The sequence below is a fragment of the Hyperolius riggenbachi genome, chromosome 2, assembly GCF_040937935.1.
Source record: "Hyperolius riggenbachi isolate aHypRig1 chromosome 2, aHypRig1.pri, whole genome shotgun sequence".
NCBI lineage: Eukaryota > Metazoa > Chordata > Amphibia > Anura > Hyperoliidae > Hyperolius > Hyperolius riggenbachi.
The window spans coordinates 180,451,678-180,479,133 of record NC_090647.1 but is presented as its reverse complement, the minus strand read 5'-3'; the positions used below and the strand labels follow the sequence as shown (position 1 = coordinate 180,479,133).

At 41.1% G+C, this 27,456-nt stretch overlaps 1 protein-coding gene across 3 annotated transcripts in view; it reads right to left on the bottom strand.

Moving 5' to 3' along the window:
• Positions 1–27,456, bottom strand: part of PIBF1 (progesterone immunomodulatory binding factor 1) — a 212,868-nt gene that overhangs the window by 50,760 nt on the left and 134,652 nt on the right. For all 3 annotated transcript variants that reach the window (XM_068267851.1, XM_068267849.1, XM_068267850.1), the window contains exons 14-15: positions 25,850–25,952; positions 15,944–16,074 (exon numbers count right to left, since the gene is read on the bottom strand). In XM_068267851.1, coding sequence (XP_068123952.1) covers positions 15,944–16,074; positions 25,850–25,952 — 234 coding nt within the window. The remainder of the gene's footprint in view (positions 1–15,943; positions 16,075–25,849; positions 25,953–27,456) is intronic.

The following is a 27,456-nucleotide window of genomic DNA, read 5'->3' as shown; positions in this document are numbered from 1 at the left end:
ATTCCTACAGAATCAAATTTCACATTTTTGGACGGTTCATAATGGTGGGTCATTCGTAAGTCAGGACTACCTGTATGTAGATCAGGTGATTTGGCTTTCCTGGTCTGCCTACATGTTCCAGCTAAGTAAAGGTGGCCAGACAAAAGTCTGCTGGGACCTATCACCTTCAGTACAGCTGACTGAACTTCTTTTGATAGCCTCTGAGTGGTTTAGGGAAATTGGGTGAATTAGAAAATCTCCAATGAGTGGGCAGGAGGGGAAAGATGGCTGCATAATGATGTACTACTGCATTGTGAGGTACTATGCTAGAAGGCTAACTGATTTCTAATTACATTTCTAATGTAAATTAATTGAAAAAGAACTGATCTCTATGACCTTAATTTTAGATCTGGGCGTGTGACCAATTGCTTCCCATATTAGGCTGTTACGGACTCACATATATAGCAAGCCTAAGGCCCCTTTTCCACAGGAGGTTGGACTGTACACTTGTTGAACTGTTCAGCAGTCTTGCTGCCAGCTGCTACTTTATGCAGCCAGATGGCAGCGTTTGTAACACCATGCATGTCATCATTTGACGCAGTAATAAAATGCAGCATCTCACATCCGAGGATGGAAACTGATGCGCCCAGATGCACCTCCATAGGGGAGGAGCCTTCTTTCAAACACCTGTGCTGAGCACTACCATGCTCCCGGCCAGTTCAGAGGAGCAGCTGACATGAAATTCATTTACCACCTTCAGTCTCCAGAGGAAAGAGGGCCTTAGGCCTGGATCACACTTGCACTGAAGTGACAAATGGATCTGTGAAAACCGATCTGATAACCAGTCGATCGCATCCATTTTCAATCTGTTGCCACTCAGTTTCTGTTCCGCTGCTTCCGTTTCCCCACATCCCCCCAAGACCCCCCCCCCAAAGTGTATTTTTGTATTTAGAACGGTCTGTTTCTTCACTAGTGTGTTCTGTTTTCTCATTGCCCCCAATGCAGCGCATCAGCTTCTGTTTCGCTGGGCTCAGCGGTCCGGAAAAATAGCTGCAGAAACGGATCATGTGGAATGGATCTGTTTGAGCGGACGGATGTGAACGGACCCATAGGTTAACATTGGATCCGTTCCCTTTCGATCTGGGAACGGACCGTTTTTTTTTTACTCTAATGTAAACCGGGCCTTACTCAGAAAGTACTGAAGCCCCATCATTAGAGTCAGGTAGCAATGGCAGCCTCTGTATTTCAATGACAGGCTTCATTTAAAATAATCAGAACTGAGATTCTAAGTGGCACCAAAAATGGTAAAATCCGCTTTGACTCAAATTTTCTTTTACAAGACCTGTTGCAGATAAATCCCACAAATCTGCCTAGGTACATGCTGAGCAACTACTCAAAGTGTACATTTATGATTTCATTTCACGTACATTTACTCATGACGCAGTTAATCCTTCCTGTATGTGTAGATAATTAGTCAATGAAGTTTGTTGAATGCAAAACTTTCACAATAGCAGAAACTGTCTTTTCCTATTAGCAGTCTTTGTACATGATTCACTAAACAAGCAACCTGGAATCCTCTGTAAAAATCACGTGGGATCAGGTATAGTGTGCTTTGTTTAATCCTTTCTTTCAGAAGAAAGATCCACGTACAACAAATTGTGTAAGCTTGATCATGCTGTTGCTGTTTAGTCTATCCATGTTACAAGTTGTCATCTAAAGCTGAGCGATCTACAGCATGTCTGTTCAAATGTACAGCAAATGTCACAAGAAACTGCAACAATTGCGTCACAAAGCAATACTGCAAGTTCATGCCATATAAGCTAAATATTATGTGTCAGGGATGATGTAAGCATACACCTTTGAAATCCTATTAGCTTCACATGAATCTTTAACACAACAGTAAAAGTATTTTCTAAATGTAAAATATTTGTGTTAGGCTTAACCACTTAAGGACCGTGCTGTTTTTCGCTGATCTGTGCTGCGTGGGCTCTCCAGCCCACAGCACAGATCAGGATAGAGGCAGGGCGATCAGACTTCCCCCCCTTTTTCCCCACTAGGGGGATGTCCTGCTGGGGGGGGGGGTTTGATCACCGCCGCTCTGTGTGGCCGAGCGGGGGGGGGCTCCTCAAAGCCCCCCTCCGCAGCGCTTCCCAGCCTCCCTGTCCTTCCCTCCCTCCCCTCCTTCCTATGGGCGGCACAGGACGGCGATGCGTCCTGCGCCGCCTCTGATAGGCTTCAGCCTATCAGATGCCGGCGATCCCCGGCCAATCGGAGGCCGGGGATCGCCGATCTCCTTTACAGCGCTGCTGCGCAGCAGCGCCGTATGGTGTAAACACAGGGGATTTCTTCCCCGCGTGTTTACATTTAGCCTGCGAGCCGCGAGACACCCTCCGTGAACGGACATGGAAAGGCCGCTTCCATGTAAAAACACTTACGACATGACAACTGAAGTATATGGAGGCGGCCATATTTATTTCCTTTTAAACAATGCCAGTTGCCTGGCTACCCTGTTTATCTATTTTGGCTGTAGTAGCCTCTGAATCACACCACAAAACATACAGCTAATCTTGTCATATCGGACAATGTCACAAACACCTGATCTGCATATGGTTGTTCAGGGTCTGTGGCTAAATGTATTAGAGGCAGAGGATCAGCAGGATAGTCAGGCAACTGCTATTGCTTAAAAGGAAGGAAATATGGCAGCCTCCATATTCTTCCAGTGCCTGTGATCGTCTTTCATTAACAAAACAAACGTAAACACTGTTACACATACTACTTCCGTGTACTGTTTACAGTACTCGGCAATTAAGTGTAGCACCATCTTGTGGCGAAAAAGTAAAAATGCACCACCATACACTATTTTATATAGCAATACATACATTTTTATTAATTTTTAACCCCTTACACCCCCCTACCCTGTAGTTATCAAAATTAAACACTTAAAACGACACTATTTAAAAACAAATACATAGTTACATTACTGATTTTTTAGTATGTACATAATGAGGGTATATTACACTTATTTTTTTAAAAAAAATAAAGGCTCGTAATTAGTAATATAGTATTAAAAAAAAAAATCACTAAACTGAAAAAATACACCTTTATTTCCAGATAAAATATTATTGCCATGCAATGTACTAGGGACACAATTGAAATGGTATAATAATCGCGACAGTGGGCAAATGAAAAGTGCGGGCTTTATCTACTGCCACACATTTTATTTTACAACTATAATGGCTGAAAACTGAGAAATAATGATTTTTTATTTTTATTTTCTTATTATTCCCTCCAAAATGAAAGAAAATAATTCTTAACAAAAAGTACCACCGAAAGAAAGCAGTAAATGAAGAGAATTCTGTTCCTGGTGGGGCCATGTCTTTTGCCCACAGTTTAGGTTAAATCCTGATGTAATTTCTGCCCTTTACGTTTATATTTTCTCCTCCAATCGCTGAGTCACCTCAGCCTTGCTTGCAAGCACAAGTGAGCAGGGGATCGTGTTTCAGATAAACAGCTGGCAGGGAAATAAAGGGAAGAGGAGGAATATATTATAGATAAAAAGAACCCCCAGCATGCAACTGTTTAGCACAGACTACTAAAGGGCCAGTGCTCCTTAAGTATATGATAACTCCAAATCATAACAGCAGAAAAAGCTTTGAAAGTTTTGAATGCAGGATTAGCATCTTTATCACTTAATACACTCAGACCAGTTGCTGCTGAAATGTGATTTTTGTGGTGACAATCCCGCTTTAAGGGGAAACCGCCTGTGGTTGGGAAGTGGTTGATGTGGATGGCCAGGATAATTTTGTCTGATGATCTTCTCTGAGTAGTTATTTCTAACAGTTTGACCTCCCCCTTCACAAAAATCCTATAGTACTCTCGGAGGAAGCTGTGGTGATGAAGTCATGCAAATGTTGCCTGCCAGGGCCTGATGTATACTGAAGGAGAGCTGGCATTGTTAAAAAATAAAGAAATATGGTAGGTAGCCTTCATACCACTCTCATTACACAGTCACATTAACTTAATGCTAGCAGTACTGACTAACCAGTAGCCACAAATAAGATATGCTGGAACCTGTTAAATGTATTAGGCTGTATTCACAGTGGGACGTTGTGGTTTAAAGTGGGACGTTGTCGCAATGTGTCTGTGTTAAGACACATTTTAAATGTATTAGGCTGTATTCACAGTGGGACGTTGTGGTTTAAAGTGGGACGTTGTCGCAATGTGTCTGTGTTAAGAGGTAACGCACTGCAAGCAGTGAGTTACAACAACGCAACAGTTTTTAACACGACTTTAACGTCGTACTGTGAATGGTCCATAGGATTAGCATAGCAGTGCGGTGCGCTGCGTTATAAGACTTTATAACGTGCGACCATAACGTCCCACTGTGAATACGACCTAAGGGTTTTTAACCAATTTTATTTTGATTTAACAGCTTATCAAGTGATGAAAACATCCAGTTTAATCCTCTCTTATTTAACTATACCCTTCTTCCTCCACCACAGCTAACCTCCCCACCTCCAACACTCTTTATGTGACCATGGACTGTAAAAGAGCTGAAGCCACAGAGCTGTAACCCCCCCCCCCTATTTTTATGGGGTGAAACATGTTGGGTTATGGTGGGGTGGTGTTGTAGCATATGTAATCATTAATCTAGCCTGGGTGGGAGTGTGAATGCCAAATACCAGATTTGAATTGAACTTTAAGGGATTACAGATCATTGATCTCCCCCCAGAATGCTATTATAGCCAGTGTTAGTACAGGTCTATCCTTTTTATTATATTAACAATAAAAGTTAAGTTACTTTATCATTTGTTTGGACAGTATAAAATTGTGTCATTGGTTTAAAAATCAGGTTTGTGTCAAAGCTATTCCATTTTCAGTCTACAATGTGTTTATTTCTCATTTTGCTGGGAATTCAGGATCTGCTTACTGCAGGTGTTACACCTTAATAATCAATATGTAATATATTAACCTGACTGATAAAAAGAACACCGAATAAAACATAAAATAAATATCATCTCTATCCTCTTCATGGCTGTGACTATTTCCTACATTTGTGACCATTACAGATATACCTATTCTGTAAGAAGACAGACGGGGCACTTTCCTTCCCATTCTCATCATGGATATGTCTTTTATATGTAAAGCATATTCTAAGGACAGATTGGCACATGAACATTTTTAAACAGACACCTCCTTGTATCGTTACATGCCAATGAAGCCTGTGATAAAGCTAGTAAATGTGTTTTACTTATGTACCTACACCACCACATCCTGTCCTTATCCAAGACAACTCTGAGGGCATGCTAGACATGACCAGGGCCGCATTTCTGAAAAGGCCAAAGGCCCGTGTATTAGGCAGCTGTTGCCCAATGGGGCACCTGTATATAGAAGAGGGGCTGCTGCAGGTTAAAGACAAACCTGCAAATGTGGAGCAGCACATGAAACAGGGGAGCAGCTGCTCAATGGATCTGTAAATGAAAGAGAGAGACAGCCGTACATGGATGTTACACATGGAAGAGGGGGCTGCACATTGATTTGGGAAGGTGGCTTCTGTATCTAAAAGGGGAGCCACAAGAAAGTTGGCTTAGGAGCAGAAGAAGTATAAATATGGCCTTGGATGTTACTGGCAGTACTGCAAGATGTTGTGTGGCACATGCTGTGAACTTTTCAAGAATGTGATATTTTTCTAGGTTATGAAGCAATTTGAGGCAGGGAGATTTGTGACATAGATTCTTAGTATGGACATATGTGGTCAGAGTTATGAACCTGGTGGCTAGAAGATCATTAACCACTTCACAACTGAGGGGTTTTACCCCTTCAGCATCCAAGCAATCTTCTCCTTTCAGCGCTCCTTACATTCATTCGCCTATAACTTTATCATTACTTATCACAATAAAATGAACTATATCTTGTATTTTTCACCACCAATTAGGCTTTCTTTAGGTGGGACACTATGCCAGGAATTATTTTATTCTAAATGTGTTTTAATGGGAAAATAGGAAAACATTTGGAAAAAAAACATTATTTTTCAGTTTTCCGCCATTATAGTTTTTAAATAATGCATGCTACTATAATTAAAATCCATGTAACTTACAGTATATGCCCATATGTCCCAGTTATTACACCGTTTAAATTATGTCCCTACCACAATGTTTGGCGCCAATATTTTATTTGCAAATAAAGGTGCATTTTTTTCAGTTTTGCGTCTATCCCTAATTACAAGCCCATAATTTATAAAGTAACAGTGTTATACCCTCTTGATATAAATATTTAAAGATTTCAGTCCCTAAGGTAACTATTTAAGTTTTTTTTTTATTGTAATTTTTTTTAATTTATTTTAATATTACAAAAAAAAAAAAAAATATTGGTAACAATTGGGGAGTGTGGGAGTCAATGAGTTAAAATTAGTAGTGAAAATAATGTATGTGTATGTGAAAAATGTTTTTGGGTGTAGTATTACTTTTTACATTTTTTTTCAGGCGTTCTACAAGCGTCGGAAGGACGCTTGCAGGAAGGGAGGCTGGGAAACTGAGTTATTTCACAATGGTCGCGCTGCTTCTCATAGAAGCATGCCGATCATTGCGGGGGCAGAGATCAACGAACTGGAATGGATTTTCCCGTTCATTGATCTCCGGGCGAGCAGGCAGCGGCGTGCATGATCGCGGGAGTGCGCGCATGTGCGAGTGGGAGCGCGGACAGCGGGTGCGTATATCTACGCTCCGGGCGGGGAACTGAAGTCCAAAGGAGCGTAGATATACTGTACCCGGGCGGTGAAGTGGTTAAGAGGATATTAAAAACGTTTCCCAGTCCTTGAGTCCATTCCATTGGTCATATTTGCATAAGCAATACTGAAGTGCTTGTTATACTGATATAGTAATCTCCTTGCTAATTTGAAATAATCTGAGATTACTTCCTAATGCTGCAGTATTGTCTTTACTATTGTCTAGCGTAAGCTATTGCGTTTGCTTCTGAGCTCAGCTCTACTGTGGACATTGATCCCGGCTGTAGTATGGTGTTTGATCCTAGCTGTAATATGGTGTTCTAGGTTGGTTTAGCAGGGCAGGACGTACTCACACTATTGGCAGTGATTACACACTATGCCAGAGTGATGCTGGATCCTTTTTAATGGATGCATTATAATCAATATATTCAGGGTCCACGGAGGATGTGAGCCGTTCATATCAATGGCAACTTAATTCAATCTCAAAAATAAAATGTGTGCAGCGAGGCGTTTACAAAGTGGAAGGTAACAGACAAAAAGGAACAGATAATCGTGAACTGGCCCTTAGAAAATCACTGCTTTCTTTAGCCTGTTCATTTTGAACCAGTATCCAGTCAGTTAGAACGCAAGGCAGCAGAGAATGTGTTAACAGAGCTTGTATCTGTTACGGCCAAAACCTGAAGTCTGGCCACTTCGGGTTCTGGCCGGTCAAAACTAGAAGTGGCCGTCACACTGTGGCCAGTACCCAAAATTAATTGATTCATGGTGGCTCAGTACTCTGTTACGGCTCTGGCTCCTCCCCTTTCCATTCTCCTATTGACAGCCTATTGATAGGCTGTCAATAGGAAATGGGCAAGGGGAGGAGCCAGAGCCGTAACAGAGTACTGAGCCACCAGGAATCATTTTATTTTGGGGTATTGGCCGTAGTGTGACAGCCACTTCTAGTTTTGACCGGCCAGAACCCCAAGTGGCCAGGCTTCGGGTTCTGGCCGTAACATATCTAACAAGTTTGTTACTGCATGTTTTAGTTTTCCTCTGTGGTAAAGACAGTATAAGGCCTCTTGCACACTGCATGCATTTCCAAATCCGATTTTTAATCGTTTTTTACCTCCGATTCCGATTTTTAATCTTTACTGCATGCTGCGTTTTTTGATCCGTTTTTCTGTTGAATGTATTCAGGGAAAATCGGAATTGAAAATCGGAATCGGAATCACAATCCGAAAACGGATTTGCAGTGTGCAAGGAGCCTTATAAGCACAGAATACACATTATTCAGTTTGGATATTATCCCCAATTGAACGTTCAAGAACACATTTAAAAAGAAAAAAAGCAAAATTTGTGTTTATTATTCAGGGTTCTTTTCCGTTAGCCGGGCGCAACCACTAGGTGGCGCTAAAACGCCAACACAGCACACAATGAATTCTCCCCCCCCCCCCTTATTATTCCGATTAGATATGTTGAATCCGAACACCAACATTAATTCCCAGCTCTATAGTCTGTAAAACTCTAACTCCACCCACCCAGAGAAAGAAAATGATGTTCAGTTTTGCTGAGCCTTCTTAGTAGTACTTACTCATCAGAGTCTGACACCACTTGTGGCTACTGGCAGGTATCATTGGGGCAGCTTGGTGGTCGGGAAAAAACAGCTTTGATATAACCAAAAACACAAAAAGGGGCTGGGGAGAACACTGAGCTGTATCCCATGGAGATAACCATGAGTAGGGATTGGGTGTCCTACAATGACACCAACAATACAGTAAGCCTCAGAAGTCAAATACCAGTATGTGAACAAGTAGTAACCACTAACCATAGGTGCATATTAGAAGAAATAGAAGCAAAACACTAAAATAAAAAAAAAAAATCTCCATTTCAGAGACAGTCAACCAAAGGAAAAGAAAACAAAGGATGCATTTGTTAAAAGCCGGACAGTGGTAGGACAAGGATGTTCATTGTGTTCACCAAGCATACAAGTGCATGTACATTGATCTTCTTATTGTTACATTAAACAAAGTGTTAGGAAAATATAGGCTAGGTCTTACGAGGGTAAGAAACAGTGTTTTCTTAAGACTTCTATAGCTGAACCGTCATCTGTTGTACTAGCACAGTGTGCAGACATTTTATCTTTACAACTGTACGTGTCAGGGAAGCATGCCATCTATATTGTTTCTTTATTAGAGCTATGATAACATGTCACCATAATCCTCAGCCCACTGACAAAAGCTCTCCACTAAAGGGAAGTGCTGGGCTCCTTCTGACGCTGGAAAGAAAATCCTAGTAAAAAAAAATATTTAGAAAGAAAATAGCCTGTCTATCAAAAGGTACCGGTAACTAGGCATATATACAGTAAATAAATCAAGTCTGCACAAAGTGTCCCCCAAGGAAGGCGATAAATATTTTCCTTTCTTTTCACAGAACAGATCCCGCGGAGAGATAGTTTGCACGGCAATGAATAATCAATTTATCACACTGTACACAGGATTGCTGCTCTGAATGAATGTTAACTGATTCTGTTGGCTTCTACATGGGATTAAATGTTCAGTTCAAGACTACAAACAAGTCTGTTGACAGTTCAAAGTTCAAACAGGACAGAGAAACTGTATCATTTTATGTTATGATGTGAAAGGGATTTCGATAATGCACGTACATTTTATTTTATCTGAAGTCACGTACTTCTTCTAGGGCATGACTGGTGCCTGCTTCTTAAAGCAGAACTACAGTAAACATTTTCCCTTCACTCCAAGAGATTAGCTACATCATTATAAGTTCTAAGGACAAAGTCTTAAAAAAAAAAATGCTTCAAAGCGTTAAAAGTTTTACTTTCATTTTCTACCTTAACTTCATCAGTCACTGAGCTGTACAGCACTGAACTGTCAAAGCTGCAAAATTGTTGGTGGCACCTAACCATAAACCACCCTCCCCCTCCCTTCCCGTGATTCCAAACCCTTTACCTCCCCCTCCGTTTTGTCTAAACTTTATATTATCACTGAACCGAATTTTTTTTAACTTACCTTTAATTCTGAGTTATGTGCGGTGCTGTGACATAAGTCACATATGTGCCAGTGGACGGTGCATATGTCACAGAACCATCTGCACTTTCCAGCGCCTCCCACTCTGCTCAGCCGTAATCTCTGACTGAGCAGATCACTGAATATGGGCGGGGAGGAAGCGGCAGTTACTCTCCTCAAGCCCATCCTTAGGAATGCTGCCCTTCACTCCCCTCTGCTGGTTCCCGACATCAGTGTGTGTAACGGCACACAGCGCAGGAGAGCTGCGACTTGTGTGGGCTTAGGGAGATTGATCTCAGAATGATAGTATACTAATACAGTGTACTATCGTTCTGATTGGGCGTGCTAACTAGGGTGCTAAGTAGTTAGCACGCACCAAGCCGAATAAGATCGTGCGCAAAGTATCGGGTGTGATGAAAAAGGCGCACCCTATGCGCCTATAAGGTCACATTGGATGTGCCTTAAATGTCGCATGCACCGGCCTTTGCACGTGAGCGCTAATTAGCGCGCGCTAAGTTTCTTTAGCCGTGATAAGGGGCTTTTCACATGCGTGCTAACAGTTAGCACCGCTTTGTGAATCAAGCCCATAACGTTTACAGCCTGTGCTTTCAAATGGGCTTATCTGCTTACCTGCCATAGGCAGTTATGTGACACAGGGGAGGATCAAATTACAACTTGTGATTACACACAAATGAGGGGGAATTAAACAGGTTAAACTCTCTAAATACATACAGGGTGCATTTATCCACGTTTTCCTCCTGTCCTGTGCAAGATTTCGATTCCACTTTAAACTTTTTCTGGTTTAGGATTACTTTAATCTTCCCATCTGCCGCAAAGCTGCAATCTGCAACAATGTGCAGAAATTTGAGGGCCTTACACAGTTTACAGAGTTTATACTGATGTAGCCCACATACAGCCTGTCCACCGGTCGGTTCCAATGTGATTTAACTAAAACAAGCTGAAACTGATTGATATATTCTTAGCTATAACATAGTGTATGTCTTCTTATTCATTTATTAAAATCAGAGATGTCAGTCCAATGTTATCCTATATAAAGTTCAAGTGTATTTTATTGCTCATCAATATATGAGTTAGTAACAAAGTCCACAAAAATAACAGATAACAATAACAGTACATCAAACAATGTATGGGCAGATTGACCAAAAGACACATCTCTCTCTGATCGAATCTGATCGGAGAGAGATCTGTCAGCTGTCCATACACTACAAGCCAATTTCCGATCTATTTCAGCATGAAGTGACGCCGCCTCATCACCGCAAATTCCAGACGAACAAAGCTTAGATAACTGACCTAACGTAGCTGCCCTTTAGAGGGTGGTCTTCCTCATAGCACCATAAACATGACACAGATCAACTTGCGTTACAGAAAAGTGTAACCAACCAACATAACAGCACTCCCTTTTAGCCAAAAAACATATACGGTACTTCTCTCAATTTAACTTGGGCGGCAGCTGCCAACCTATTCGTATTTAACAAGATATTGGTATGCCATCCAAATGAGGAGGGGGGCTTTCAAAATGCTGTAAAATGGAACTTAAGAAAATAAATCCAACTGAACAAAGAATAAGGTTTAAAAAAGAGCTTATAGAAAGAACAACAATATACCCTAGTTTCTATTCATGAAAACCAAAGTTTAAGAGAAGAAAAATGCATCCATTTTACAATGTAAATAAAAATGTAAATCTACCCTTTAGGCTTTCCTAAATACCTTTCAGCTTCTCTACCCATGAAGAGAATATTTAGACCTCTCTTGGCAAGATATGGCTTCTGGGAAAAATGCCAGAAATTCAATGTTTGTTGCTGAGAAGAAACTTTGATCATAAATGCGATACCTGTAACACATCTATTACTATTCATAGAGAAATGAATTCAGCAGTATTTACAGGAGGACTATTTATTGGCGATTATACATACAGACACTTCTACACAGGTAAGTTGGATAGGTTAAATACAGACACAATAACATAGTGCTTTCTCCCGCCCTTTTAAATTTCAGGGTTAGAAATACACACCTTTTACATGCTGGTGTAAAAATAATTAAGAAACCGTGCTAAATAAAACTTCCAAATGGAATTTATAGCATTCATCTCATCTATGATATCTTTCATTCCAGACTGGTGGGCACAACTTTGTAAAAATTAAGTTTTAATGTGCTACTATCATCAATAAGTATGTGGTGTCCTACAAAAAAATCAAACAAGCACTATAATACTAAGGGCTGATTCAGACAGATGGTTTGCCAGCGTCTAACGCAACGTTTTGGCCGCAGCGTTTTTCGGGATCAACCGCCGTCCCATTCAAGTGAATGGGAGTGTTCTGAACTGGCTTTTGCAGGCTTTCATGACAGCCTGGCGGCAGATCCCGGCGTCGCGTCTAATCTCAAAAGCAACATGCTGCTTTCAGAGACATTAAACACTGGCAAACCAGTGTAGGTACCCTAACCGCTAGCTCTGAAGGCTTCCCAAAAGCCTTCAAAAGCTAGAGATTAAACACCGGCATTTGAACACAGGACCAAGCAAAAGCTCAGCAGACGTCTGTGTGAACCAGCCCTAAGAGTGAAGTTTAAGTAACAGCCATGTCAGTGTGACTAAATACCTGGTTCATTCTACTCCCACAGGAAGAAGTACCCTTTTGAGCTTCTTCAGAACTATCCCATTATCAGGAGTGTTTTGTTTAGCCTGACACAAGTGTTTTGGTTTCCAATTTAGCTTTCAGGACAGCTGCTGCTGCATTCACCTGCTAAACTGACTGCCCTATCTAACAATGGTGTGGACTAATTGATGCTTTTTCTTCTGTATACTGTACTTGCATTAATTTTACTGGGAATAGTTAAAACAGTTAAAAGTTAAAATTATGCAAAGAGCACCATTTGAGACGAGTAATAGGTCTTATTACTTCGGTAAAGCAGGTGGAAAGTGTAATGTTCATCTGCCTTAATTTCTGAAGTGAAACAACACCTCCTACATCTAAGAGCACTAATTAAATAAAGTAAAAAAAAACAAAAAACTTCAGGACAATAAAAAGACGTTCAATTCTTTCTCGAATAGCTGGACAAGCTAATATTCACCCAGCACTTAGTTGTTACTTTGAATCAGGTGAATTCATTTTCGTATGCGTTAAACCATTGCCAGCCTTTAACCTCCTTGGCGGTAATCCCGAGCTAGGGTCAAGGCGGAAAACTGCAGGTAAGAGTGGTAATCCCGACCTCTGCTCGAGGTAGCCCCCGGAGGCTGTGTGCAGAGTATAGCGCGCAGCGGGCGTTTTTACATACCTCCCGGGGGATCCCGACGTCTGCTGCCATTCTTCTTCCTCTCCTCCGGGGCTTGCTTCCTGCTGGTGAGATCGCTGGCTGTCGTCACGACGACAGCCGGCAATTTCACTTTAGTTGAGTTGCAGCACCACCCGGAGGACGGAGGCATAACTGCAGCACTGGAGCCAGGGAGGTGAGTGATTGTAGAACTGCTGCAGATCTCCCTGGCAGCATGATTTTTTTCCAGGTTTTAGGGTCTGAAAGGGTGCAAAAAATTTGCACCGCTTTTAGACCCTAAAATCCAGAAAGAATCATAACGCCAAGGGAATTAAAGCAAACACGAAGCAAGGAAATTCACTTCAAGTTAGATACTCACCTATGGAGAGGGAAGATTCTGGATCCTGTGAAGCATTCCTGGTGCTCCCTCGGTCGCCTCATTCCACAGCTGTACCCCGTTGAAGTTATGGGTCTTCGGGACTCCTCAGAGTAGATCTGCTCATCTTCGGAAGTACTCAGGGATACAAGTACTTCTGAAGGCTGCCCGAGGAGGGCCAAAAACTTATTTGCGCAAGCTGGTGAAAAAAATTCACTGGGGCTCGGGGCTGGAACAACGTCACAGAGAGAGAACCGGGGAAGTTCTATGGAATCCTACCTCCATAGGTAAGTATCCAAACTATTTTATTTTTCTTTGCTCCATGTTTACTTTAATGCTGGTAACTGTTGTAACTGAATTGGGTCCTGGTGCACTACATTTTTCTTGTGAATTTTTACATATTTCTCTTATTACCTAATTAGGTAATATCTGTTTAGCACTATCAAGCAGAAGAAAAAAATGGTAAAAATAATGGGAGAAAATGTTAATCTTCAAGACATTTTTATTCAGAGTATTTTTTTTTTATTTCAGATGATGTTGTACAATAAGAAGTGATAAGCCCTGAGGAAAGACATGAAGGAATCTCCTGAATGGAGATACACACAGCTTTTCTTTTAAGGTGCCCAATGACAGTACCATTTTTAGTACACAATCTTACTTTCAATAAGATTATTCAGATTGTATTGCATGAGTACAGAGATGCTGGTGGTGAACAATCACATTATCATTCATTTTCTTAAAGAAAAGCCGAGGTGAGAAGGATATGGAGGCACCCATATTCACCTCCTTTAAACAAGGAGATAAATATGGCAGCCTCCATATCCTACATATATTTACCCCCTGATCCGGTGTCTCTAATACTTTTAGTTATAGACCCTGAACAAGCATGTGGATCAGATGTTCTGTGTGAGATCTAACTGGATTAGCCACAAGCTTGTTTCAGGGTTGTGACTCAGACCATATTGATGCCAGAAAATCAACAGGACTGCCAGGTAAGTGCCTCCATGTCCCCCTCACCTAGGCATGCCTTTAAAGTACTGGTCGACTGGGGTGGCTGATTATCTCACAGATATGATCACAACTGGTTTTGATATTGGGAATAGTTACGACTCTTTAATGCTGTGGATCGAATAAATTCAAGCTTTTCTTGAATATCACACTCTTAATGGGGACGCTAAAGAGTACCTGAAGCATGCTCAACAATAACTGAGAAGTGTTTGGTGTTTAATGGTACTAAGAATTGGTGATCAAAGATTAATGTAACTCACCTGTTCTCCTGTAAAGAAGTTAAGTGTCTGAAGCCCTGCCTTCCCATCAGCAAAATTGCGGTGGCATTTTTTTCCAAAGCCTTGCCAAACCAGCTCTGTAGCCACCCCCAGCTCTGCTGTCGTGGGCAGTCTGCAGCTCGGCAGCTGGTTCAGCAAAGCTTCGGGAGAAACCCCTATGGTGGTTTTGCAGATGCTGATTTTTAGTTAATATTAAATGTGAAACACTTTTCATTTAATGTTGAGTAGCTCAGTGGAAGGTCAGTATAACAATGAACCAACTGTCAGTGATATGAGCATCTTTAAATATGTGCTAGCTTTGATACAGTCCACCTTTGTGGTTTCCAGAATTAGGTTGTAACAGGAAGTCCAAGCATGAATATTTTTGTTGCTATGCACTTTGATTTACTGTGCTGCAAAATCAGGACTGCTTTGTTTCAATCAAACAATATAATTGATAGTGAAGAACAATGACTCATCTTCCAAATACACCAAATACAACCAGGCTGAATAACCAGAAAGTTAAATAAAGACAACACAACATTGGCACCAAAGTTCTGTGAATTATGCATGCCTTAATCACCTACAGGACAAAAACTAATCCTATCATGCTGCTAGAAACTGGAGAAAAAAAAAGCTGCCAAGACAGGCATTTAAAAAAACTGCATAGCACAGTAGTGTATTAAAGCAGATAAGGTCAGCAATCAGCAGCATCATATGAGCTGGTCAAAGTCATGAGCAGGAAACTGTCCTAACATGCTAATCAACTGGCTGTAAATCCTAGCTGTCCTACATCATAACTGTGGTTTATTGCTTGGTCATTTTATTTCATGGAGCAAATTCAAACACCAAACTGTCTTTGTGTTTCTGACTTCAATCTTTATAACTGCATTTTACAGTTATCATATACTATAAAGCCTAACTGTTGCTGTGTCCAACAGTTTTGTCCCTGTGTCCCAGGATTATTGTTACCGCGCATGTGCGCAGTAACGGACAGCTGGGACCAGGGAGCTGGGCGGGCGAGGTGGGCGGGTGCGGGCGGACGAGGGCTTGGCGTGCGTCAGGCGAGGGCTTGGCGTGCGTCAGGCGAGGGCTTGGCACGCGTCAGGCGAGGGCTTGGCACGCGTCAGGCGAGGGCTTGGCACGCGTCAGGCGAGGGCTTGGCACGCGTCAGGCGAGGGCTTGGCACGCGTCAGGCGAGGGCTTGGCACGCGTCAGGCGAGGGCTTGGCACGCGTCAGGTGCGGTTACATGCGGGCTTGGGTCTACTAGTTAAATATGGCTTACAATTCTTTCAGTAATATTTTGTAACCTCATTGTCGGCTTACCTGACATCTTTTTCAAGCTTTGAAACTTGATCTTTTAGTATGTCGATCTGTGTATCCCTCTGTCGCACAGACTCAATGAGGTACTGATATGGCTGATGAACTTCATTTAATAAGGAGTTGGTTCTATCCAGCTATAAACACACAAGCAACAAAATGCAGTCAATAATTATTAAAATGCACTGTTTGTTATGCAACTGTCACTAACAATAGGTATTATTAATTTGGCCTTTTACCGACAAGTTTTGGACTAGCACATTTCCTCATATAGGGAATTCTCAAGTCTAAATATAAAAAAAAAAAAAAAAAAAGAAAAAAAAAGAAAAGCAAAACTGATATTTACCAAAGAGGGAAGCCTCTGGATCCTGCAGAGGCGTACCACGTCCTCCTGGCCCCCATCGTTGCCCCGTGCGCTGCCATTGGGTGGGTGCAGCATGGTCATGCTCGTGCATAAGGAGGAGCTTGGAGGTGATCTTCAGAAGGCAGTGGCGTAGCTTTGGAGCTATGGTCCCCGGTGTGAGTTTTATATGGGGCCCCTCCCAGCACTCTATATATAATACTTGATACGGCGCAACAAAACCTGCCTTGGTCATACATAGTATTAGAGGTGCAAGAATCGGATGGGGAACAGTTTGTTAATGATTACTACAATTCAAAGCATCTATAGAGGTGATTATTACCACCACAGGACCAATAAACAGCTAATGCTTTGGTTGAGGAAGGGCCCCATGGGGCCCCTCTGGCCCAAGGGCCCCGATGCGGTCGCTACCTCTGCAACCCCTATTGCTACGCCCCGTCAGAAGGGTCCCGGCCAGCGGCAGGGAGAACATAGAAAATCTCTGGAGGATCCTGAGACTTCACTCTACCTAAGAAAGTGTCTTTTTTGGCCGAGGTGTGCCTCGGGTTTAATTTTAGTTTTCGTCATAATGCTCCTATGGGTAATGTGTTGTGTGCCTTCGTACTAATCCTTTTAGAATGTCCATCTCTACGAAGAGAACCTAAAGTGCTGAAATGCCTCTATTTGTATTATATTAATTCAACTGCAGAATAGTGGATAAAGACTAGATGGTCAGTGAGAGGCTAAAAATGTTGAGTTGGTGCAAAAAATATATTAGTTTTGTGCAAATTTATTCAACTGGAATTGGGACAATTAAAACCTTATCTCCCGAATTTGAATACTTCAATTTCAAGTTGCATGCATTTGCACCAACTAAAAAAATCCATCTAATGGCACATCTCGAGTGCATACCTGAGTATTTGATCTACATATTCCATATGAGAAAACAGAGGGCAGAACCATATGTTAAACCTAAAGTATAAAATGAGAGTCATTAATGGGACGTTCTATAAATAGCACCAGTGGGGCCCGTGAGGTAGACAGCTGACATTTGCCTTATATTGCTAACTTAGAGCCAAACCTTAATTCTCATCTCTGGGTGGATTTAGCCTTTACTGAAGAACCTCATTTTTTGCCGATTACCTGTCGACTGCATAAACATGAGAGAGGCTCCCATTATAATGTTATCAAAATGTTGTAGAACTAGGTGGTGTTTTAACACAGGAAATAGTTAAAATAACTTGTTTGCCTACTTTGTGTACTAAGATTAGCTACCATTATTAATGCGTTCGTAACGTACTTCGCTCAAGGGTGGGATAAGTAAATATTCTTAAAGACATACTGACATTTAGAAAATAACAAAAGCCAAACATAGTTATGACGTAGTGCGTAGTACAGTAACAAGGCAATAATGGGACATGATTAGTGTAATGTTAGACTGCACAAAGTCACCTTTTTGAGTTTTAGGCAAAGCTAAACCATTTGAATTTACACTTTTTATTCATTTTGAATCGCCTCAGTTTTAGTTCAACGCAAGGTCAAAAAGTATTTAAAGGACCAATTGAAAATACTGAAGAGCCTTTCTACTTATCCACAAGGATAACCAGATACTACAAGAGTCATTAATAGAATTTCGCTTTTCTTGGAAGAGCGATTTCTGAATATAATAGTAAAATCCCCAGTGCATTCTTCAGAGCTAGGTGAAATCTTTTAACCCTTTAGCAGCCAATTTATTTAAAGGGTTGCAAGTGCTCCAGGCCAATTTTAGCACTTTTTTTATTTCCTATTTATTACATTTCCCTGCTTCTAATGAGTACTGCTGTAATGTGTATTTATGGCCACTTGTCACTAGAGGGCAGTGTGAGACAATAACAGAGAACTTCTGCTTTCAGTTTCTATATTTTCTGCTAATACACAGAGATTAAAGCATTCCAAGAATTTACAGCACAACGTGTTCTGCCAACTGAGGTCAAAAGCAGTGCACCTATCTCAAACGAGATAACGTTATTGAAGTTTCTAATGGGTTAAAGGGCAAAAAAATCTCCTGTCACATAAAACACAATTCCTTTCAAGACAACTATATACAGTACATGGCAAGGATTTTACCAAACATCACTGCATATAGCTTACCCCTGTACTGTCTGTGCCTGGACACAACAACAATGCAGGTATAATGTGTGTGAAATGCTAAGCTTAAGAATAGAGAAACTTCATTTCGACAGCTGGTACTGCGCCCCAACGCAATACCATGGCAGAACATCAATTTAAAAAAAAACCAAAACATTACAATCTATACAGAATTGAAAAGTTTACTGCCATGAATGTTAGCATTTTCTATTACACTATTTTTTATTTTTACATTTTAGCCTACAAGAATGACTTCCAATCTATCTTCCAGTTTTCACTTCCAATCTATCCTTAGCACTGAATAAAAAAGTAGAACTCTCAGGGCTCAGACACACTATAAGCACTTCTCTGAGCGGGAACACATAGGAAAAAATAACAATGTTCAAGTTTTGTAGGCAAAATCCATTTGAGTGCTCAGACACACTATAAGCGCTTTTCTGAGCAGTTTCTTTTTAAAAAAGCTCTAATTGACTTACATTAACATCACGGTTTAAACGCAGTAAAATTGCGATCTCAATAAAATTGCACAGTTTTACCGCAATTTTAATGTAAGTCAATGAGAGAGTTTTTTTAAAAGCTCCCAGAAAGCTCTGGAGGCCAAAAAATGCTCAGAAAAGCGCTTATAGTTTGTCTGAGCCCTCAAATGGATTTTGCCTACAAAACTTGAACATTGTTATTTTTTCCCATGTGTTTTACAATGTAAAAAGTGCCAACCTATTACCCAGTTCTGGACTCCACACTGTGACATTGTTCCAGTCAAAGGGTGACTAGCTCTAGGACTGCAGAGACAATAAAAATCTGTACCAACACCACAATTTTTGCAGCAAATTTCTACAAGAGGAGCAATCATTTTCACGATTTTGAAACCATAGATACATTTTCAATAGAGCACAACTGTGTTTAGTGAAGCACAACAATCGCAATTGTCATGTTTGATCACTGAACAAGTGATCGTTCAGATCCCCCTAGATTCCTGCGGTAATTAGCGCAATACGGGATTGCTCCTCTTTCGACCGAAAACAGCCCTATAATATTAGACCGTATAGTTGGAGGAACGATTGTTCGTCGGTGTAGATCACCCGATCCATCTGGCTGTGGATACTTAACCACTTCACCCTAAAGGGGTTTTTACCCTAACGGAAAAGAGCGATTTTCACCTTTCAGTGTTCATCCCTTTCATTTGCCAATAGCTTAATCACTACTAATTACAATGAAATTATCTATATCTTTTTTCACCACCAATTAGGCTTTTTGTGGTTGATATAGGTTTTCAGTAATTACTTTATTTTGTATGCATTTAAAAGGGAAAAACAAGGAAAAAAATGAAAAAGTACCCTATTTCTCCAATTTCATCCCCTATAGTTTTAACCCTCCTGGCGGTTAAATTTTTCTGCCAAGTAGGCAGAAATCCTTTTTTTTTTTAATTTTTTGTTTTTGTTTCATGTAAAGCTACCAGAGTGGTAGCTACATGAAACACCACTAGAGGGCGCATGTGTCCCTCTAGTGCGTTCGTCGCCAGCATCAATAGCAAACAGGGGAACGCGTATATAACGCGTTCCCCTGTTTGGCTTCTCCTGTCGCCATGGCAACGATCGGAATGACGTCATGGACGTCAGACGCCTCCGATCCAGCCCATAGGGCTGCCTGGAACTCATTGGTCCCGGGCAGCGCAGGGCTCTGGCGGGGGGCCCTCTTCCGCCGCTGCGTGCGATCGCCGCAGAGCGGCGGCGATCAAGCTGTACGCGCGGCTAGCAAAGTGCTAGCTGCGCGTACAGCACTTTAAATGGGCAAAATCGCCCCACCAGGGGCCGAGATATCTTCCTGCGCGGCATTACCGCCAGGAAGGTTAATATAAACACTGCTACTGTGCATAAAACCCACACATTTGATCTGCCTATTTGCCCTGGTTATTACAAGATTTGAATTATGTCCCTAGTACAAACTATGGTGACAATATATAATTTGGAAATAAAGGTGTATTTTTTCTCTGTTGTATTTTTTGTTTTTCGGATCTCACGTGCACGCATGCGGGAGTGTGCAGGAGCGTGCACGCGCACAGCAGCAGCGCTGCTTAACTTATAAAAACGTCCTGGAGCCGTTAAGAGGCTCCAGCAGGACATTTTAATACGCCTGCTTGTCTTTAAGTGGTTACGTTTATAAGGTTTGCTGATTGGATCAAATTATGCAATGCTCTACTGTTCTTTCAACAAAATGCAGGTTTATTCTCTATATCACTCCTAAAAGGAGATCTTTCAATGTCTAGAAGATACTGGATATGCATGCATAGTAAAAAGGGATTACAGAAGACCTGACCATTTACTAGGGACTTTTAGTGAACTGTACAACTCAGTGAAACTGCAGCATGATCTGTAGCATATATTGAGCTATCAACCTGGGACTCAAGGGTTAAAAAGCATTGTTTTGTTCTTTGAAACCTGTCCAGTACTCCTTGCTATTTTTCCCTCCTATTTTAAAAATGACAGTTCTTTAATTAAAAGTCTCTTGGATACAGCAAACAAATATCAATATGCTATAGAGTAAGAGAGTTTGAAAACACTCGCTATGCCAACAGAACAAACAGTAACATGGAACTAATGGCACCACTTCCCAATTACTGAAAAACAGCTCTTCACAGAGAGTGTAAGGTCACTTTCCCTTTTTGTACATGGTATTCTAATGCAGACAGATGGTAAAGCAGTTATTAAAAATAAATAATTTTCTGCATGAGAGCTGGTCTGGATGTGTTTTCTAACTACACAAAGGAACACTACAGCTTGTAATAATGCACAAATCAATGTCTATGCACCTGGGGAGCCTCTGGACTCCCAGAAACATTCTATTCAAGCATGTTAATTATCCTAACTTGCAGCTAAGCTGGTATCCAAACTGCAGTGATCTCCCCAGAAATGATTTCCAGTTGGATCAGGTGGTATGATAAAGTAGTTGGATGTGGTGGGGCGGGGATATACAGGGTCGGTGCTTCCATAGGGGTAAACTGAGCAATTGTCCAGGGCCCCATAGCCAGCTGATGCTGTGAAGCCTTGTACCTTCATACAGCTCCCGATGCCTGTTAGGAGCTATACAGAGTAACGAGGCGTCACAGCTTCAGGTTTAAAGAGATGAGGAGCATGGACCCGGCCACCACTTGGAGAAGTAAATTTACAAGCTCTGTTGTGCAACTCTGCTTACAACAGGGCAGGGCATAGGAGGAGGATAAGGAGGAGAGTCGATGACAGTCAGGTTCACCAAAATTAGCCAGGTGGTGCACCCTGCTTAAAGGGCCTAGGGAGAATAATAGCCCCAATGCCGGCAGTGAAGAAAGCATTGCTATAGGACCATGAATAATTGAAGGAGCGTCAGATGAGGCAAGGTTATGGGCAAAGTAAAGTTCTCTTGCATAGAGGGTCTTATACACAGAGTACCAAGTTACTGGCAGAATTGTTTGTATAGTCAGTATTTGATAGGACCAGTTTGCTTTTTGGTTCTGTGGAGGGTTCTTGCGGAGGAGCAATTTTAACCACTTGAGGACCACAGGTTTATACCCCCCTAGTGACCAGGCGATTTTTTACAATTCAGCACGTCACAAATGTAACAGTTTATTGCTCTGCCATACAACTTAGCACTCAAAATTTCATCTCGCAAATAGGGCTTTCTTTTGGTGGTCTCTGATTGTTCCTGCAATTTTTTTTTTTTTTTAATTAATTTGCCTCCCTTCCCCCTAAATTGCCCCTAGACTACCTTACATACACCACATGATATATACATAGACATAAGTCTATAGCAGAGATTAGATTGTTAACCCCTCTGAGGGACAGCAAAATGACAAGGCTGACCCCTGTACAGCGGTGCGGGTTATTGCAGCGCTATACAAATGATTTTCCCCCTGTATATGAATAAAATAGCATGCCAGCTCCGATCACAGGTTGGCAGGCTGATCACTGGAGCCAGCTCTGTTTACTAACGAGCGCTTGTGTGAGCTGCAGTCTAATCTTGCTCCTTGCGACATCACACCATAGATCGAGGAACGAGGAAGCCACTCTGCGTCCGCCATCCTGCATTAGGCGGTCGCAGAATGGTTAAAATGTATGGAGTTCTATGAGCCCTGATTTGCAAATCTTAAAGAGACTCTGAAGCAAGTCTAAATTCTTTTTTAACTTGTATTCATTTTAAGCGTCATAAGCCCTGCTAAACCGCCGTGGCAAAATGAGGGGTCTATATCCCCCAAATCCCCTCTGCAAATTCCACGACTTTCTTGGTTATGGATTTTGCTGCTTATGGAGGCAGAGCTTTGAGCTGCAGCTCTGCCTCCATGCGCATCAATCTGCCGGGGGGATCTCTGCCTCTCCCCCGCCTCTCTCAGTGAAGGAAGACTGAGAGGGGTGGGGAGAGGAGGCGATCAGCGGGGATTGACGCACGAAGAGGCAGAGCTACAGCCATAAGCTCTGGCTCTATGAGGAAGTGCTCCCATAAGAGAGGGGATTTGGAGGTATTAACCCCTCGTTTTTCTGAGGGATAGCGGCGGTTTAGCAGGGCTTATGGTGCTAAAAATGAATACAAATTAAAAAAATTTTTTAGACTCGCTACAGTCTTTTTAACCACTTGAGGGCCACAGTCTTTCTACCCCTTAAGGACCAGAGCCTTTTTCTCCATTCAGACCACTGCAGCTTTCATGGTTTATTGCTCGGTCATACAACCTACCACCTAAATGAATTTTACCTCCTTTTCTTGTCACTAATACAGCTTTCTTTTGGTGCTATTTGATTGCTGCTGCAAGTTTTAGTTTTTATTATATTCAACAAAAAAGAAATGAATTTTTTTTTTTTTTTTTTTACTTTCTGTGCTGACATTTTTCAAATACAGTAAAATTTCTTATACATTTTTGTCCAAATGTATTGTGCTACATGTCTTTGATAAAAAAAAATCCATTCAGTGTATATTTATTGGTTTGGGGTAAAAGTTATAGCGTTTACAAACTATGGTGCCAAAAGTGAAATTTCCCATTTTGAAGCATCTCTGACTTATCTGACCACCTGTCATGTTTCATGAGGTGCTAAAATTCCAGGATAGTGTAAATACCCCCCAAATGACCCCATTTTGGAAAGAAGACATCCCAAAGTATTCACTGAGAGGCATAGTGAGTTCATAGAAGATTATATTTTTTGTCACAAGTTAGCGGAAAATGACACTTTGTGAAAAAAAAAAAAAGTTTCCATTTCTTCTAACTTGCGACAAAAAAAAAAAAAAAAAAAAAAAAAAAGAAATCTGCCACGGACTCACTATGCTCCTCTCTGAATACCTTGAAGTGTCTACTTTCCAAAATGGGGTCATTTGTGGGGTGTGCTTACTGTCCTGGCATTTTGGAGGGTGCTAAATTGTAAGCACCCCTGTAAAGCCTAAAGGTGCTCATTGGACTTGAGGCCCCTTAGCGCAGTTAGGCTGCAAAAAAGTGCCACACATGTGGTATTGCCGTACTCAGGAGAAGTAGTATAATGTGTTTTGGGGTGTATTTTTACACATACCCATGCTGGGTGGGAGAAATATCTCTGTAAATGACAATTTTTTGATTTTTTTACACACAATTGTCCATTTACAGAGATATTTCTCCCACTCAGCATGGGTATGTGTAAAAATACACCCCAAAACACATTATACTACTTCTCCTGAGTACGGCGATACCACACGTGTGGCACTTTTTTGCACCCTAACTGCGCTAAGGGGCCCAAAGTCCAATGAGTATCTTTAGCATTTCACGGGTCATTTTGTGACATTTGGTTTCAAGACTACTCACGGTTTAGGGCCCCTAAAATGCCAAGGCAGTATAGGAACCCCACAAATGACCCCATTTTAGAAAGAAGACACCCCAAGGTATTCCGTTAGGAGTATGGTGAGTTCATAGAAGATTTTATTTTTTGTCACAAGTTAACGGAAATTGACACTTTGTGAAAAAAAAACATACAAATCAATTTCCGCTAACTTGTGACAAAAAATAAAATCTTCTATGAACTCGTCATACACCTAACAGAATACTTTGGGGTGTCTTCTTTCTAAAATGGAGTCACTTGTGGGGAAGAGTGGCAAGAAGAAAGGCATTGTTAACAGAAAGCATAAGAAGTCCCGTTTGCAGTTTGCCACAAGCCATGTGGGGGACACAGCAACCATGTGGAAGAAGGTGCTCTGGTCAGAAGAGACCAAAATGGAACTTTTTGGCCAAAATGCAAAACGCTATGTGTGGCGGAAAACTAACATTGCACATCACTCTGAACACACCATCCCCACTGTCAAATATGGTGGTGGCAGCATCATGCTCGGGGGTGAATCTCTTCAGCAGGGACAGGGAAGCTGGTCAGAGTTGATGGGAAGATGGATGGAGCCAAATACATAGCAATCTTGGAAGAAAACCTCTTGGAGACTGCAAAAGACTTGAGACTGGGGCAGAGGTTCACCTTCCAGCAGGACAATGACCCTAAACATAAAGCCAGGGCAACAATGGAATGGTTTAAAACAAAACATATCTATGTTTTAGAATGGCCCAGTCAAAGTCCAGATCTAAATCCAATCGACAATCTGTGGCAAGATCATAAAACTGCTGTTCACAAATGCTGTCCATCTAATGTGCCTGATCTGGAGCTGTTTTGCAGAGAAGAATGGGCATGGATTTCAGTCTCTAGATGTGCAAAGCTGGTAGAGACATACCCTAAAAGACTGTCAGCTGTAATTGCAGCAAAAGGTGGTTCTACAAAGTATTGACTCAGGGAGCCGAATAATTACACACACCCCACTTTGCAGTTATTTATTTGTAAAAAAATGTTTGGAATGATGTATGATTTTCGTTCCACTTCTCACATGTACACCACTTTGTATTGGTCTTTTACGTGGAATTCCAATAAAATTGATGCATGTTTGTGGCAGTAATGTGACAAAATGTGGAAAACTTCAAGGGGGCCGAATACTTTTGCAACCCACTATATATATATATATATATTTATTTATTTTTCATTTGAAACTAAAAGCTAAGGACTGATTGCATATCTATATATTTTTAGGAATCCAATGTGTTCTCTTGCTTTCTTTTATCTAGCAGCAGAAATATAAATTAGTGTTAACATTTTTGCATAGTTTTTTAATATTACTTTTCTATTAAAATGTTGTATAACGCCAGTTCTAAAGCATTGTGAAAACCAGTTGAGAAGAGTTGAGAAGAGACAGAAGTGTATGTGTTGGAAATATTTTTAGAATACAGAACTGGTTAATCAAGAATGTCATTTTTTTCTATAAATTCAAGATATGAGTTATATCTGGAGGGCAGTATTTCTTTTGATCTTAAATATATTCCATTACAAACGCGACTGAAAGCTGAAGCCAGGCATGCAACAGTATGTCATCTCTAAAAACTGTAAATTACCTCTCTGTGCTGAAGAGGCATTAAGTGGGACGGTCTCACCTACCTCCAATGAAACTTTTGCTGTTTGTTCTCTCTGCCGTTCCAAGTCTTTTATTAAGGAGGTATTCTGCCTCTCTAGCTGCAGAAGTCTTCTTGCAAGGTGAACACTAATGGTAATAGAAAAAGATACAAACGGTTGTCAGATTAAATTACTAATGTTAAAGGCCCTTTCACTCCAAGTTTGATGTACTTTTGTTGTACTTTTTAAATTGCAAAGTACAGAAAAAGTATTTTTCAGATACGAGAAATTATCTCCTTGGAGAAAACTTAATAGGATATGGCACGTTTTCTTCTAAGTTTTTTCCTAGTAGATAATTTTTTCATCTTTTTAAAATACCAGTAACTGTTGCAACTGAAAAAGTTCCAAAAGGTAGATAAAAGGGTACTGTCAAAAGTATTCTGAGTATTTTCTCTCTTGCTGGTGGCGTAAAAAAAGGATCTGTAAAAAGAAAAACATCACCTGGGGGTTACTTATCCTCATTAGGAGCCAGAGGCTTCCCCCATCCTCCTCTCTTCTTCTGTTCCAGCGCTGGCAGCCCCTGAACACCGGAGAGGTTACTATTTACCTACTGCGATCCAGCGTAGGCAATAGCAGCCTTCCGATCAGGCTCAAAGCTGCTACTGCGCCTGCACTGGAGTTGGGAAAAGTTAATATTGCAGCCACTACTGTGCCTGTGCCACAGCCGACATCTTTGTTGGCTGTGGTTTCAGGGGAGCAACATAGGGGAAGAGGAGGACAGGGGAAGCCTCATTTGGATCCAGAGGTTTCTCCCTCCCAAGAGAAGCATCCTCCAGGGTTTTTGTTTTGTTACAGTTCCTCTTTAAAAAGCCATTTTATTAATAATGTGAAAATATCACCTAGGAGAAAACTTAGGAATACAAGTAAATTTGGTAAGGCTCTATGTTTTATGTTCCAATGCTGTTCACACTGCAAATCAGCTTGATTGTATTTAGAAGCTTCGTAAATTGCCACCAGCACTGGACCAAACCACAAGTCTGATTTATGCACAGCACAAAATATCAATGGCTCTCTAGTGTACCAGATCTCAGTAGTTCATTCAAAGCAAGTTAAAGCACCACATGTGTGACTTTTATTGCCTTGTGTATTATTTTTTCCCCTACCTACAGTATGTAACTCATGTATACTTACGAAAATCATGTAAATCAAACAAAATGGCTGACCGACCATATTGTGTTTTTCCAAACGGATTTTATTTAAAGGACCGCTATCACGAAAAAAGTAGGCAGCTATAATCTGACAGGTTTTGGACTAGTCCATCTCCTCATAGGGAATTCTCAGGGTTTTCTTTGTTTTCTACAGCAATTCCTGAACGGCAGTTTACCTGCCAAAATAGTAAGATACCAGCCGGCCTCTCTAATCACTTGCAGACTATTTTGTCAGTTAAACTTTGCAACTGCTGTTCAGGAAATGCTGCTGAAAACAAAGAAAACCCTGAGAATCCCCAATGAAGAGATGGACTGGCCCAAAGCCTGTCGGTTCTGTCAGATTTTAACTGTCTACTTTTTTTTCACAATAATGGTTCTTTAAACAAGTTTAACATGAGAACCCTATTCACAAATCATATTAAAAATAATAATCTAGTACCATAT